The sequence below is a fragment of the Gossypium raimondii genome, chromosome 12, assembly GCF_025698545.1.
Source record: "Gossypium raimondii isolate GPD5lz chromosome 12, ASM2569854v1, whole genome shotgun sequence".
NCBI lineage: Eukaryota > Viridiplantae > Streptophyta > Magnoliopsida > Malvales > Malvaceae > Gossypium > Gossypium raimondii.
The window spans coordinates 1,588,364-1,603,212 of record NC_068576.1 but is presented as its reverse complement, the minus strand read 5'-3'; the positions used below and the strand labels follow the sequence as shown (position 1 = coordinate 1,603,212).

Genomic DNA, 14,849 nt, shown 5'->3' with positions numbered 1-14,849 from the left:
ATATTTTAATTATTTATGTTTAAAATGATATGTTTTAATTATTTACGTTATTAATTTGTTACGAAGTAGTTACTCTACCGTTAAACTCTATTACATCCCTAACGAAAGTCCAAATGGGTTTTAAATGCCAACTTGAATGTCCTATGTGGCAGCCTAAATTTGATGCCACCGTTAAGGAGGTAATGAAGCTTAACAGTAGAGTGATCATTTTATAACAAAAAAGATAACATAAATGACTAAAACGTAACATTTCAAACATAAGTGACTAAAATATAATTTGAGACAAACAAAAATGACTATTTTGTAATTTAAACTAAACTTAAATGTAATAATGAAACCCTTTATTAGTGTTAAATCAATTGATCGCCCAATGTAAGTGTAGGTAAAGTTGTCCATGGGTCGGGTCAAGTAAAATTTTAGGTCTGTTTTTTAGGTTCGGGTTCGACCCAACCCAAAAAATAGGTTTAAAATTTTGTCCAAGCTCGACCCGAATGAAAATGTTAGAACTCGAGTCCGGTTCACCCGTATTAAAAAATTTTCTATTATTTTTTATATAAAAATAAATTTAAAAAATATAATACATCAATTATACTAAAAACATTAAAATAAATATTTTCCAACAAATTGAAAAAAAATTAAAAAAATATACTTAAATAACACTAAGATAAGTGTAATTTAACAAATAAATACCTCTAAAATAGTAATAAAATTAATAATTAGACTAGAGTTATACGATATCAAAATGATAATAACAAAATAGTAATAATATAAAAACGAAATGACAGTAAAACAATAAAAAACAGTAATAATTTATTTTTTAATGCAAGTTTATTTTTCAGTCATATGTTTTATTCCTAACCATCTCAATTTTCACATGGACAAGCGTAGTGTAGGGTTAAACTGCATGGTTCAAAGCCCAACTGCAAGTTTTAATATTTTTCTAAGATTAGATTTTGTTGTCTTTCATTTCTCCACAATATTAGTCGGAAGATATTTGACCAAAACAACGTTTAAGACAGACATGTCGTAGCATTTTCACACGGCGTGAGTATCACGTACCAATCAACAACCTACAAACTCCAACGTTGTCGTGAGCTATGAGCAAGGTCAACCATGAATCCCCCTGTTTTGCTTTTCTGGTTTCCTTACCCTTTTTACCTTTCCATTGCACTCTAACACACACACACTGATTTGATTTGATTAAAAAACAGCAATAGCTTCTTTTCGTTTCGTTTCCTTATGATTCCGTTTGAGGAAGAGGAAAAGGAAAGGTGGGGAAGAGAGAGTGGGAGAGTTAGCTGGTCTTTACTGCTCTCTCGTATCCCATGTTTCTTACCAACAACATTAACCCCAAAATTAACAACAGAGACATAACCAAAAATTCAAACTTAAAAAAAAAAAAAAAAGAAGACCCACTAATAGGCAAAAGTTGTTGTTTTTGATCAGTTATATTCATCCATTTTAAGCATTTCCTTCTTTGTCTCTCCTTCTATCATCTCTCTTTCTTCTTTTTGTTTTCCAATCCTTTCTTCATTTCCACTCCTAACTGGTACTTTATCTCTCTTTCCTTCCTATATTTGGGTTTTTCCCTTTTTATTGAATCCTTGATTGTTATGTATGTTTACATCTTTCTCAGTTAATCTCTCTTTCTGGTCTGTGAATTTGATTATTGGGTTATTTTCTTTGATAGATGTCCTTTGTTTTTTTTTTTCTTGGGTAGGACTTCAATGATATATACATGTTGAAAGATGGTGACTTTCGTTTATTTCTCTTTTCTGTAGAAAACAGAGTGGTGTTTTTCCCTCTTATCTCATGTGGGATTCTTTTGAAGTTTAGATTTGTGAGGGGTTTCTACATGAAAATCATGTGACGTTAGAAGATTTTCAAATTGTGGGATCATCGAAAATTTACACACTCTCTCTCTCTCTTTCTTCTTTCATTTTCAGTGTAATTGATGAGATTACATTATTGCATGAGATTACATTATTACATTTTTTTGATGGGAAACACATGCCGAGGATCCGGCCAACTCCATCAGGGCTTCAGTGAGCCCGAGGAACGTTCTTCCAAACAGAGCTACGCTTCTTCAGACCATTCCACCTCTGATTATTCCCGTTCCGGCTTAAATGATCAACAACTTGCTCCCCAAGTTATCCCCAAATCGACCACAAAAGATGCCAATTTGGTTACCACTGTCCCCCCCAAGAAAGAGAACTCCATGAAGCGTGGCTTTGATCACCATGTTTGTCATGTTCTGGGTCATAAGACCCCCAACATCCGTGACCTATACACCATCGGTCGCAAGTTAGGACAAGGTCAGTTCGGGACTACTTACTTATGCACTGAGATTTCGACCAGCTTCGAGTATGCCTGCAAGTCCATATGCAAAAGGAAGTTGCTTTCAAAGGAGGACGTGGAGGATGTTAGGAGGGAGATTCAAATAATGCACCATTTGGCTGGTCACAAGAATATTGTCACCATCAAAGGTGCATATGAGGACACTTTATATGTGCATATTGTGATGGAGCTTTGCTCTGGAGGTGAATTGTTTGATCGAATCATCGAAAGAGGGCATTACACCGAGAGGAAGGCGGCTGCGTTGACAAAGATCATTGTTGGGGTTGTCGAGGCATGCCATTCACTCGGGGTTATGCATCGCGATTTAAAGCCTGAGAATTTCTTGTTAGTTAACAAGGATGATGATTTCTCGCTCAAGGCCATTGATTTTGGACTATCAGTGTTCTTTAAACCTGGTAAGCAATTAGTTCTGAGATTTCTTGTAGCACATTTAAGCCACCACTTATTTTTAACACCTAACCTTAATGCATACTAGTTTATGGGTATATGTTGTGAAAAATGCCTAGTAAATGGTTACAGGAAATAACATATTCAAGTTGTTTAACATAATGTGGTTTGCATATACTCCAGGCCAAATTTTTACTGATGTGGTTGGAAGCCCGTATTATGTCGCCCCAGAAGTACTCCTCAAGCATTACGGACCGGAGGCTGATGTATGGACTGCAGGAGTTATACTCTACATATTGCTAAGTGGCGTCCCACCATTTTGGGCCGGTAATGTCGATGTTTCTTTTCTTTGGTTCTGCATCAATAATGAGTTTTCAAGCAGTTCTATGTGTAATAGTCTTTCAACTTTCCTCTGTCTGTTCTTTAGAAACACAACAAGGAATATTTGATGCCGTGTTAAAAGGAAATATTGACTTCGATTCAGACCCATGGCCGGTAATATCTGATAGCGCAAAGGACTTAATACGGAAGATGCTATGCTCCCAACCTTCAGAACGGCTAACTGCTCATGAAGTAGTATGTATGTAATACATATTACCTTTCTATTAGTATCTGGTTGATATTGATGAATGTTTTGAACCGATAAAAGAGATGAAATAGAGGAATCTTTTTCTTTTGCCGCATTGCTGAATTGTAGTATGATCACGTTGAGATGCATAAAGTTGCTACGTTGCTTCATCCTGGCATGCTGCGGTTTTCTGTTTCATCGATCGCAGCTAAATTGTTGTTTGAAAATGTATCCCAAAGTACATTCTTTTCTTTAGTGAAATAAAGATCAAAATTGTTAGATATCATTTTCTTTGTGAATTGTTTAGGTCATCCATGGATTTCCCAAAACGGGGTTGCCCCAGATAGGGCACTGGATCCTGCCGTACTTTCTCGTCTCAAGCAATTCTCGGCAATGAACAAACTAAAGAAGATGGCTTTACGGGTAAGTTTCTCATTATATATGCTTGTTTGATACAGCTGCTATATGTATACATACATGTATAATCTGTTTATCTCATTTAACAGAGTGCACCATTTTTCAGTCAAATATTTATGTAAAACATGCTTGTCTTTAAAGTTAATGTCGTAAAACCCGTTCTGAAAGAGGAAGTTCTGTGCTTTCTGTACTATCAGGTAATAGCTGAAAGTCTATCCGAGGAGGAGATTGCCGGTTTGAGAGAAATGTTTACAGCTATGGATACTGATAACAGTGGAGCAATCACATTTGATGAACTCAAAGCTGGTTTACGAAGATATGGCTCTACCTTGAAGGATACTGAAATCCGAGACCTTATGAATGCAGTTAAGTGCGTTTGGATGCTGAAATCGTTGTATTTTCGTACAAAGGCAATATCGATTCAATGTGGCAACCATGCTTGTTATGTCATTGATGTGTTAACTGCAAATTCGCAACGCATTCATCTGAGCTATTTCATTTGTTCTCAGGCTGATGTCGACAATAGCGGGAGCATCGATTACGGGGAGTTCATAGCTGCAACGGTTCACCTTAATAAACTAGAGCGTGAAGAACATCTTGTTGCGGCATTCAAATACTTTGATAAGGACAACAGTGGCTACATCACGGTCGATGAACTTCAGCAAGCCTGTGCCGAGCATAACATAACAGATGTTTTGCTGGAGGATATAATCAGAGAAGTTGATCAAGATAATGTAAGCCATCTTACCCTTGATAACCGGTTGAGCAGGGTACCGATAACAATGGAGAATTTCCGATCTCCTCTTCACTGTCTCACCATTTGCAAATCCTAAATCGTTATAGTAGTTTGCTCATACGAGTACCGGTACATTTATTGGTTAAGTTTCGATGTCCCACTACTTGTGCTTTATTTCAGGACGGAAGAATCGACTACGGCGAATTCGTAGCCATGATGCAAAAAGACAATTCAGGAATCGGAAGACGAACCATGCGGAACAGTCTAAATTTGAGCATGAGAGATCCAGTAGGTGCTCAATAATTTTGTCAAACTTCATTTTATTCCCCACCTTGAATATTTATGTTTGACCCTCGCTAAATTTTATCAATTTTCATTTTAGCCCCCACATTAAATATCTAAAGTTATTGTAATTTCTTTTGGCTCCCAAAGTTGTTTAATTTGACTTCCTTTTATAGATTTTGTAATCTTATATGATAAAGTTATTAATAATGTTAGTTTAAATCTTATTAATTTTATTTTGTATCCAATTTCCTTAATTTTATCAGTTTAATATCTCTATTACATTTTCAATTAATTATTCGGTATTTATTTTATTTTATTTCTTTATGCAAGTAACCTTATGTTTTTATTTTGTAATATACAATTATATGCACATTTTAATTATTTTACCTAGATTGGCAATATTTAATTCTTTTGTGCCTTTGAAATTACTTGCCGTTGCGGATACTCGATCTGCTTTTATGATTGTGATGTTAAAAAGACTCAAGCTCATTAAACAGGGTATCCAAAATATAGTTATTAGTGATGAATGGTCTACTTATAGAGAAGATGATGTTTCCAAAGACTCTTTGGTTAAGGAAAAAATTTTGGATGACCTTTGGCGGGGTAAGGTTGATTATATCTTTTCTTTTACGGGACCTATATATGACATGCTTCGAATTATCGACACAGATAGGCCTACTCTTCACTTGGCTTATGAGATGTAGAATGAAATGATTGAAAAAGTGAAGACAAACATTTATAGGCATGAAGGGAAGAAAGGAGACGAGAGATCGACCTTTTACGAAGTGGTATATGATATTATTATTGATCAATGGACTAAGAGTAGTACACCACTTCATTGTATGGCTCATTCTTTAAATCTAATGTAAACTTAGATAACATATATTCCATTTATGATTGTTTTTATTCTTTTATACTTTTATTTATTTATTTATTATCAATTAAAAAATTCAAATTTATTTATTTACATAGTTATTATTGTAGTGATTAACTTAATGAGGTTCCAAATCGCAGTCCTCCACATAAAGATGTAGAAATCTTAGAGGAAAGGAATAAGTGTTTAAGAAAATATTTTCCTTTTACTGAAGAAAGGAAGATGACTTTCCAAGAGTTTGCAAGATTTTCGAGAGCACTAGATGCTTTTGGTTCATTTGATTCACTATAAGATAGATGACTTTTGGATCTTAAGTCTTGGTGGTTAGTTTATGGGGCTTCAGTACCTTTGCTCCAAAACTTAGATTTGGAGAAACAAGATTAATCCTCAACGTGCTGAAGATTTAGTATTTTTGCATACTAATTTTCGATTATTTTCAAGAAATACTCTTCATTATGAAGAAGGAGAGAGCAAGACGTGGGATGTTGGAGGTGATGTATTTGACTCATTTGAAGGAGTTGGAGTTCTTGAAGTTGCTAGCTTATCTCTTGATGAACCGGACATGGAGATGGTAATTTTTGCCAATGAAGAAGAAGATATGGAAAATGCTAATGTTATGAGTTGAACTAGAAAATTGCTCTGTTTTTGCTTCTTTTTGTACAAGTCTTCTTAGGGATATAGGTTGAACTTCAAATTTAGATTTGATATGACATGTTTTGTGTAATGAACTTGAAAAACGTATTACTATGTTTTGTCATATTTTATGTAATGACAAAAGAGCTTAATGGGAAAAAATTGATTATATATTAATGCAAAATATCAATATTTTCATACACATTAAGTATTTTAACAACAAAAATATATAAAAATATTAAAAATATTTTTGTATTGTCGTATTCTGCCATATTCGTGTCCGATCATTTTTTAAAAATTACCGTGTCGTCATGTCCGTATCATATCGTACCCATATTGCGTGTCCGTGTCCATGCTTCATAGCTTATCATATGTCGTGTTGGAGATTATCTCTTAGCACTTATACTAACATTGACACTTAATCACGACATGAGTAAAATGTTCTTGTTATTCTTATTTTTATATAAAATCAAAGAACTTAATAATAATTAAAAGCATGAAGTGACTACGTATATTTATTAATTTAGCACCAACCAATTTTGTTATCCGTCGCCCACTTTCACTTGGACCCTTGATGTTCTAACCTCGTCCTTAGCTACGTACGTTAATTTGTTTACAAAAGATAACATTAATTTCACAAAAAAATTAAACAATAACAAAGATCAAGCATAATTGTATACTTTTACAATTAAGTCCATTTTTCAGTTTTAATATTCCAAATGTTAGTATCTCGCTATTTACCCAAGCAAATCGAAATCCGACTCCAGAAGCATTAATCTAGGAGTCTCAGGCTATCCAAAAACATGTACATTACTCAAAGTTCCAACCATTCTCTCTCTAGCTTCTTACTTTCATCAATGATTACCGTATCAATGGATAGGCTATATTCATCTACATTTCTTAAGCTAAAATTCTAACAAAATTCACAAGACAATGTCTTTCTAATTACCTTAATCGATGCTCACGACAATGGAAGAAAGCTCATGCAAGACTTTCTCTTTTCTCTCTCTAGTACGGTAGAAGAAGAGCAAATGAAACATTTATTCTCTTTCCTCATTTCTTTATTTCATTTAACTATTATTATTATTATTATTATTATTATTATTAACCTTAATCAACGGTTGATATTAAACATGAAAAAAGTGAGTGGAATCCTAAGGCATAGATCAAGCCATTCCACTAACTCTTTTAGATTATGGTCAAATTGGCTTTAAGGACATGGCTTAATAACATGTTAATGGCTTTGATTAATAGCTCACTCAAACCTCTTAATGTTTGCTATTTCTTCAATTTAATCCTTATGTTTCAATTACCAAATTCTCCAACTTCTTTTAATCTCTCAACGAAGTCCAAAGCCAACGTAACTCCCAAGCTCTAAATTTAGCAAATACTAGACTGGGTTCTCGCTTTACTACTATCTAAAATTATACTCACCTCAAAGTATGGCTTAAGGCATGGAGGAGAGAAACCATACAACTTTTGTTTTTCTTTCTCTTGCTATCAAGACCGAATGAACTAGCTTTGCTCCTCTCTTCACTTGAATGGGCTCTCAAAGTATTTTGATTCCTTGCTAAAACATTTCACCATATGGCCATGGAAGCTCACAGCAAATTTTCCTTCCTTTCTATTTTCTTTTTCAAACGGTGGAGAAGTCCACTCACTCATCATTAAATTTCTTGTTCTTAATTAACAACAAATCAATGGTCATGATTTTTAACTTATGTCACTTAGCGGAAATCAATGTCCATTATCATGTTCTTCCACTAAGTCATTTTTAATTTTTGGTTTAATAACACACTAAGGCCATGGCTAATTACTTAACAAGTCCCTACTCAAATCCTTAATCATTTCTCTCTACTTTGCTCACTTAATAATTTAATCCCTCTATTACTTTTGTATTCTATTTAATTAATTACTAATATTTCTATTTTCTAATCTTGCACTCACTTCGTAACTGCTTGATCAAAATCTTTCTTTTCATGACAATTCTCATTAGACAAAAACTCTCACTATGGCTAAACTACCCACAGGGAAAACATAATAAAAAGTCTTTCATACTGGACTCATCATGCACTCAAGGCAAGACTCATCATAGTGATCGTCCTAGCTCCCAGGCCCGAGGCTCAATTACTATATCTATGTTCCCACAAGACTAGTAGTTGTCCACCAACTAGTTAACATGATGCACCATCGTGTCTCGATGCCCCTCCTACAAAGCATAATCTCTTGATCCCAAAGGCAACCCGATGGACGTTGGGTGGAGGATCCCACATGGCTTAAAGAAAATCAAAGGTCCGACCTCAGCTTTCCGGCAACAGCGCAATATGGGGCTCGCTAGCCCAGAACCGTCCCCGAGTTTTCTCTCGAGTAGAAATTGAACATTCACTTGCTCGATGACCGCACACCATGGCATCTCGCTTGCACCAAGGAAATCCCACCAACTAGCCAAGGTGAGAGGGAGGTGGAGAGTTGACACCTTTCCTATCCCTTAAAGAACTAAATAGCTTTTATAGCTATGCTCCCAAGGAGCATTGAAATGTCTAAAATAGAGATAGTTTTCTTACCTGGCACTCTAGGGCCATCTCATGGGCATTCTCCAAGCACTTTTGCCCCAAAACTTGGGCTCCTCGTTGTCTCAACTCGTCGCATGGGGTCACCATCCCCCTTGATTTCGTCTGCTCATGGTTCCCTATCATGTTTCTTACTCGATGCTTCTCGCAAGACGCTTGCCTCTCAGGGTCCACCATCGGGGAACTATCGTCCCAAGGCTTTGGCCTCGTCCAATCCACCAAGCGGGATGTCATGATGGCATTGTAGACCTGCCTTAATCAAGAGATCCCAATCCATAGCTAATTTTTTTCTTTTCATGCACAATTCTTATCCAACAATAACTCTCACTATGGCTTAGCTGCCCACAGAGAAAAAAAAAAAAAAAGTCTTTCATATTGGAAATGTCATAAGCTTGGCGATTATTGGGCAACACAAATTTTTCTTACATTTCAAAGTTTGTCAAACATCCAACCTGATTCTCACTCGCCTATATAACTTTTAATCCCTCGACTTATAGCTTTCACATCATAATCAACGTAAGAACCAATGAAATTCCCGAATTACTTCACCATGGATTCAAACATAAGATCTTGTGGAAGTCATGTGTTTGGACCCAAAACTCAAGAAAAAAAAACATAAGATCTGTAATGGATTGTTCCCTTTAACCAACTTGTAGAACACAAGAAGATAATTATTAAAAGTTAAAAGGAACTCCAGCCACCACCCTATCAAACTCCCACTTCATAATATAACCAAAATAAAAACCTTTTCTCCCTTATATCAATGATAGTCACAACTCACAACTCCAATGGGATGATAAATATTAACTAATATATTGTACAACAATTGAAAATGAATAATAGTAGTGGTTAAAAAGCTTCTACCAAACAAAATTCAAAAGTTGGCTTCGAATCATTTCCCCCCAAAATGACCTGTCAAGCTTCCTCCTCTCCCTTCCTCAATGTTCAACCCCACTAATTCTTGGTCCATACCTATTATCACCACTGGAATAAAACCACAATAACAGACTTGAATATATAATTAATTGAATTATGCCATGAATTCAACCTATTGAGTAAATTTTGAAGACACTTGTTTCGAAATTCTTTTAAAATAATAATAATTTTGCTTTACGTTCCTGCATGAAAATGCTATCCTATGAACATATGAAGCTATAATTTGTTTTTTCATCTAACATTTCTCTTTTCTATCTTTTCCTTTCGTCGCATATATTGTTGTGAAGATTGATAGAATGTTTTCGACAAAAAGCGCCGCTAAAAGATAAGGGTATTTAGCGGCGTTTGTGGAGAAAGCGCTGCTAAAGCTAAGGGTATTTAGCGGCGTTTGTGGAGAAAGCGCCGCTAAAGATCAGGTTCTTTAGTGGTGTTTGTGGTCGAAGTGCCGCCATAGATCAGGTTCTTTAGCGGCGTTTTCGTTAAAACGCCGCTAAAGGTCTTGGTTTTCAGCGACGCTATAGACCAACACCTTTAGCGGCGTTTATTTCTAAAAACGCCGCTAAAGTTAGCGGCGTAGTCATTAGCGGCTTTTGAAAAGCGCCGCTAAAAGTATTTGCGGCGCTAAAAAACGCCGCTAAAAGCCTGTTTTAGTATAGTGTAAGTGCTTGCGTTCAATATTTTTAATATGATCATGTAGAAAGAATTAATTACAATTACGCAATCAAAAATTTATATACATCAAATTTTTAAAATTTTACAGGCGAATTAAAGGTTTGACAAGTGTGTTATAGAGTAGAGTAAAAGAAATTAATTACATAAATAAATCGCATATTATCGGACCGTTTCATTTTTTTAATTATTATTATTATTTTGTTTCCCTATAGTCTGGATCCAACTAAAAGGCTTGTTGTTAGTTGGCATGAATTAACATCAAACTAGAATACACATGTAGCACATGCCCATCTTCATCGCCACCAAATTATTTACAGGCAATACACAATTTTTTTTTTACAAGTAAAATTATTATTTTATGCAGAAAATAATATACAAATTGTTAACGTTGAATAAAATAATGCTACTCTTATTATGGAAATTGGTCGGTGATGTGACTTTATATTTGTATATTATAAGGAAAGCACCACATTTAACCACCGACACCCTTTTTTTTTTGCATAACTCAGCCCTTAGTTTATTTTATTTTATTTATTTTTATAAAAACCGAAACTCCTTAGATTATTAATAACAATAAGTGGCAAATCATAGGAACAGGTAAGATCAGCATTAACAAATAAAGACCTCTTCTTGCAAGGAAATGAAGAAGCAAATTTACATGAGAAATATTGTCCATTACATTCATGACAGCAGTGAAAGGACACATGGTTGATTGGCCTGCCAAATAATTGGAATTCTACTTTTGTCTCTGCAGTGCCACCCACCCAGATTTTACATGACTACTCTACTACACCTGTGTGTCTACAAACGGTGCTGGCAAAAAAAAAAAAAAAGTAATTAAATTGATAAATATCTTTTTAGTTTTATGTTTATATTTTATAGTTTTTATAATTTATTTTATTTAATAAAAAAGGCTAAATTGTTTTAATGTCGTGATTTTATAGTTTTTTACTATTTTATGATCATAATTTTTTAAATATTTAAAATAGTAATTAAATTGATAAATTTTTAATAAAATTGATATAAAAAACATTAAAATAAACTATCTAATCACTTAAATTATTTAAAGAATTTCAATTTTGCTCACCAAAATTTTTAATATTTATAGAAAATGGAAATCCTTATACCAACCACGAAATCTATGTGATATGGAATAGATCTGTCCATGGGCCGGGCCGGGTTCGGGAAAAATTTTGGCCCGACTCTTAGGCCCGGGCTCGGCCCGGCCCGAAATATGGGCTTGGAATTTTACCCAAGCCCGGCCCAGGAAAAATAATAAGCCCGAGACCGGCCCGGCCCGGCCCAGTTTTTAATAAACACAAAAAAAATATTTTTAAAGTATTTTAAAATTAAAAAATAAAAAATATATATATTATATACTCGGGCCGGGCCCGGGCCAAAAAAGTTGAGCCCGAGCCCGGTCCATTTTTTAAATGGGCCTCATTTTTTTGCCCAAGCCCATATTTCGAGCTTATATTTTTACCCGAACCCTCCCATATTTTGGGCGGGCCATTGGGCCGGGCCGGGCCGCCCGGCCCATGGGCAGGTCTAATATGGAAGGTATTTCATTCTTTTTAATTGCCATATATATATATATATATATATATATATTGCATTATATACATACATAAATAAATAAAAGAAACACAATACTTGTAATGATTATGCAATTGAAGCTGAAAAAAAATGAAATTAAAAAACAAAAACAAAAATTACACTCTAATGACATCTTGGATTGTAGCCAACAGATGCTGAGTGACACAGTAAATTCACCCTGTTTCTGTAACTTTCCTCTTTGAACTTCGAAGGTACACTCCATAGCCATATAGATTGTAATTATTGGAGTAAACCAACAAGGAGGAGTTTTTAACTCTGCTCTTCCAAGCAAAACCATATTATATTACAAAACAAGTTAACTACATGCTATTGTTTATCTTTTTCACCAATCACTTGGATTATGATAAGAAAAAGGAAAAGCTGACAACTCAAGAAAGAAGAAAACAAGAGGCAGAAGGGGGGGGGGGGCGGGGGCGGGAAGAATATATAAATCTAGACTCTGATGATGTGATGATCTGAACCTTGAAGCACTGCATTGCTTATTTAATTTCCCGTTTAGGACTTTCTTCGAACACCTCCATTGAAGCATTCCAAAAATCCAAACCATCAACCGTAGATTTTGTTTCCAACCCCAAAATTCTTGGAGTAGGATAAAGAATCGCACCTGCAAGTTTGTGGGAGGCCAACTTTGTCAGATCCCATGCGTTTCTTGATCTCGGATCTTAGCTTGTAGAAAACATGCCTCCAGCTGCCTTTGTTGTGGCATCCTAGAACCCTAGTTTCTTCTTCATTCATTTCAAGGTCTTGAGCAAACATGGGTTTTCTGGAAAGAACCCAAGACCATCCCCAGTCCCACCATTTCCTGATGGAGCTACCAGCATAGTCTCCCATGGAAGACAAAGACTTGGATCTGGGGAAGGCCCATGACGGCGCTGATGGCGAAGAGATGGAAGGATGTAATTTAAGAGACAAAGAGGAAAGCCTTCTTCGTAGGGCTGGCAATGCCGCTTGCTCTTTGGATTGAGTTTGAGAGAGGGGGAGTGATCGGCTCTTTTGAAAGCTCTGCATAATGGAGCTCATTGGTGACTCTCTAACACCAACAAGAAAGCACCCGACTGAATTGAAGGTGAAATGAGAAGAAAAGAGGGTGATTCAAGAGAGAGTTGAAATGTAGTGTTCACAACCCGTCACTTGCCGATTTATTCTCTCTGTTTTTCCTTTTTAAAAATGGATGATGATGATGATATTCAATTTGAGAAATTACTCTTTATTCTTTTTTGTGTTTAATGGGGGATGACTTAAGCTCTCAAAATTTAGATGTTGTTTAATCATTAATCATGGTAGATCCACTGTCCTATTCATTTAATATAACTTTTTCAATTAATTATTTAATAATTTTTCAACTAAATTAAAATTCAACTGTATAATTCATATCATTATTTAATGATACGTAGATATAATAATGATTCATGATTATAATTTCTCGTGTAGTCTTAATTTTTTTTAAACATTCTAAATTAATTTTCAAATAATCATAAAATGTAATGTGGTGATTGCTCATCTTATCCCTTAACCTCGAACTCTTGCGATAATAATGGTTCTGAGTAGGCTAAAAACTTGAGTTTTTTGCCCTTTTGGTCAATAAAAGAAGGCTTGACTAATTAAAAAAATGCGATAAAATAGATTATTTAAAAAAAGTTTCCAAATGTTTGTAGTGAGTTGGAAGTTGAAACCATGGTTGGGACGTGGGTTGGAAGGTCTTCATCTTTGTTGAATGCTTTCTTCTTTTCAAGCAATTTGGGAGCCAGAGCCAACTCAGTTTGCTTATATGTTTACTAATATTATTTAAATTTAATTATAATAATATATAAAAATATTATAAAATATATTTTTAATATTGAAAAAAATATTATATATCTTATTTATATTTCCTTTAAGAAAAATAAGTTAAATTATATAGAGAGATAAATATCAAAATTATACATGAACTTTCATCTAATATGTAATTTGATACTTGAAGTTTGATTTTGTGCAATTATACATATTAGACATTTGATTTTGATTCTGGAATTTCAAAATTGTTATTTGCAAGCAGAACAAGAGCAGTGCTAGAAACAATGTTGAAGACCGGTGCCAACTACTTCAGGCTCTGAGTATGAACAAGGTAGAAAAACAATGAACACTCAATATGTTTACGTAGTTTGGTTTCCCTACATTTATGGGGCTTTTGTCTAGAGAGATAACCCACTATTTTAGCAACTCATACAATAAGTGATTACAACCTCTAACACTCGTTAGATTAGACTCTTCACTTTTGTACTTAAGATCTAGACAATTCTCCTCTAGCAAACTTGATTTTTCACAAAATGCACTCAACTAAAACGTTTCTCAATGAACAAGAATAAGTGTTTCTCAGTTCAGCACATCGTCTATACAAATAAAAGTCTCACTGTATAAGAAATCGGGACTTGCTAACATATTACATCAATAACAATCAATCTTCCCATGAAACTAGTAAGATAATATGCGTAAAGAATATCTTCAACCAACTCAATATAAATCTTGAGTACAAAGTCCTCCAATTGTAATGTACTCAACTTTTGAAGCGGGCTAAGAGATAAAATTATGCTTTTTTGTTATTCCACGAGACTAGATACATGCTCCTCAAATGCTTTTTGGATCATCCAAATTCCCTTCCTAGTTAGCACCAAAGTACCCTACAAGATTGTGATTAGTGCTTTCTAATGAGACTCCTTTGGTAAAGCTTGATATCTTGCATATATTATAACATTATGACAAAGATCAGGTTTGTTGGTTGTAAGATATAGTAAACTTCAAATCATTATTTTGTACATG

At 34.7% G+C, this 14,849-nt stretch overlaps 2 protein-coding genes across 2 annotated transcripts; one reads left to right on the top strand and one right to left on the bottom strand.

Moving 5' to 3' along the window:
* The first annotated feature begins 1,664 nt into the window (after positions 1-1,664).
* LOC105762700 (calcium-dependent protein kinase 26) lies at positions 1,665-4,888 on the top strand. The gene is made up of 7 exons (XM_012580545.2): positions 1,665-2,753; positions 2,929-3,072; positions 3,173-3,325; positions 3,621-3,736; positions 3,928-4,095; positions 4,240-4,464; positions 4,647-4,888. The coding sequence occupies exons 1-7, from the start codon at positions 1,955-1,957 to the stop codon at positions 4,767-4,769; spliced, it is 1,728 nt and encodes a 575-aa protein (XP_012435999.1). The 5' UTR covers positions 1,665-1,954; the 3' UTR covers positions 4,770-4,888.
* Positions 4,889-12,072: 7,184 nt separating this feature from the next.
* On the bottom strand, positions 12,073-13,270 carry LOC105762704 (uncharacterized). The gene has a single exon (XM_012580548.2). It carries the CDS (start codon positions 13,071-13,073, stop codon positions 12,600-12,602), a length of 474 nt encoding a protein of 157 aa, XP_012436002.1. The 5' UTR covers positions 13,074-13,270; the 3' UTR covers positions 12,073-12,599.
* Between the last annotated feature and the right edge of the window lie 1,579 nt (positions 13,271-14,849).

Coding starts and splice junctions, on each gene's coding strand:
- LOC105762700 (XM_012580545.2), top strand. CDS start 1,955: ATGAGATTACATTATTGCATGAGATTACATTATTACATTTTTTTGATG. Junction 2,754..2,928: donor ATCAGTGTTCTTTAAACCTG/GTAAGCAATTAG, acceptor CATATACTCCAG/GCCAAATTTTTACTGATGTG. Junction 3,326..3,620: donor AACTGCTCATGAAGTAGTAT/GTATGTAATACA, acceptor TGAATTGTTTAG/GTCATCCATGGATTTCCCAA.
- LOC105762704 (XM_012580548.2), bottom strand. CDS start 13,073: ATGAGCTCCATTATGCAGAGCTTTCAAAAGAGCCGATCACTCCCCCTC.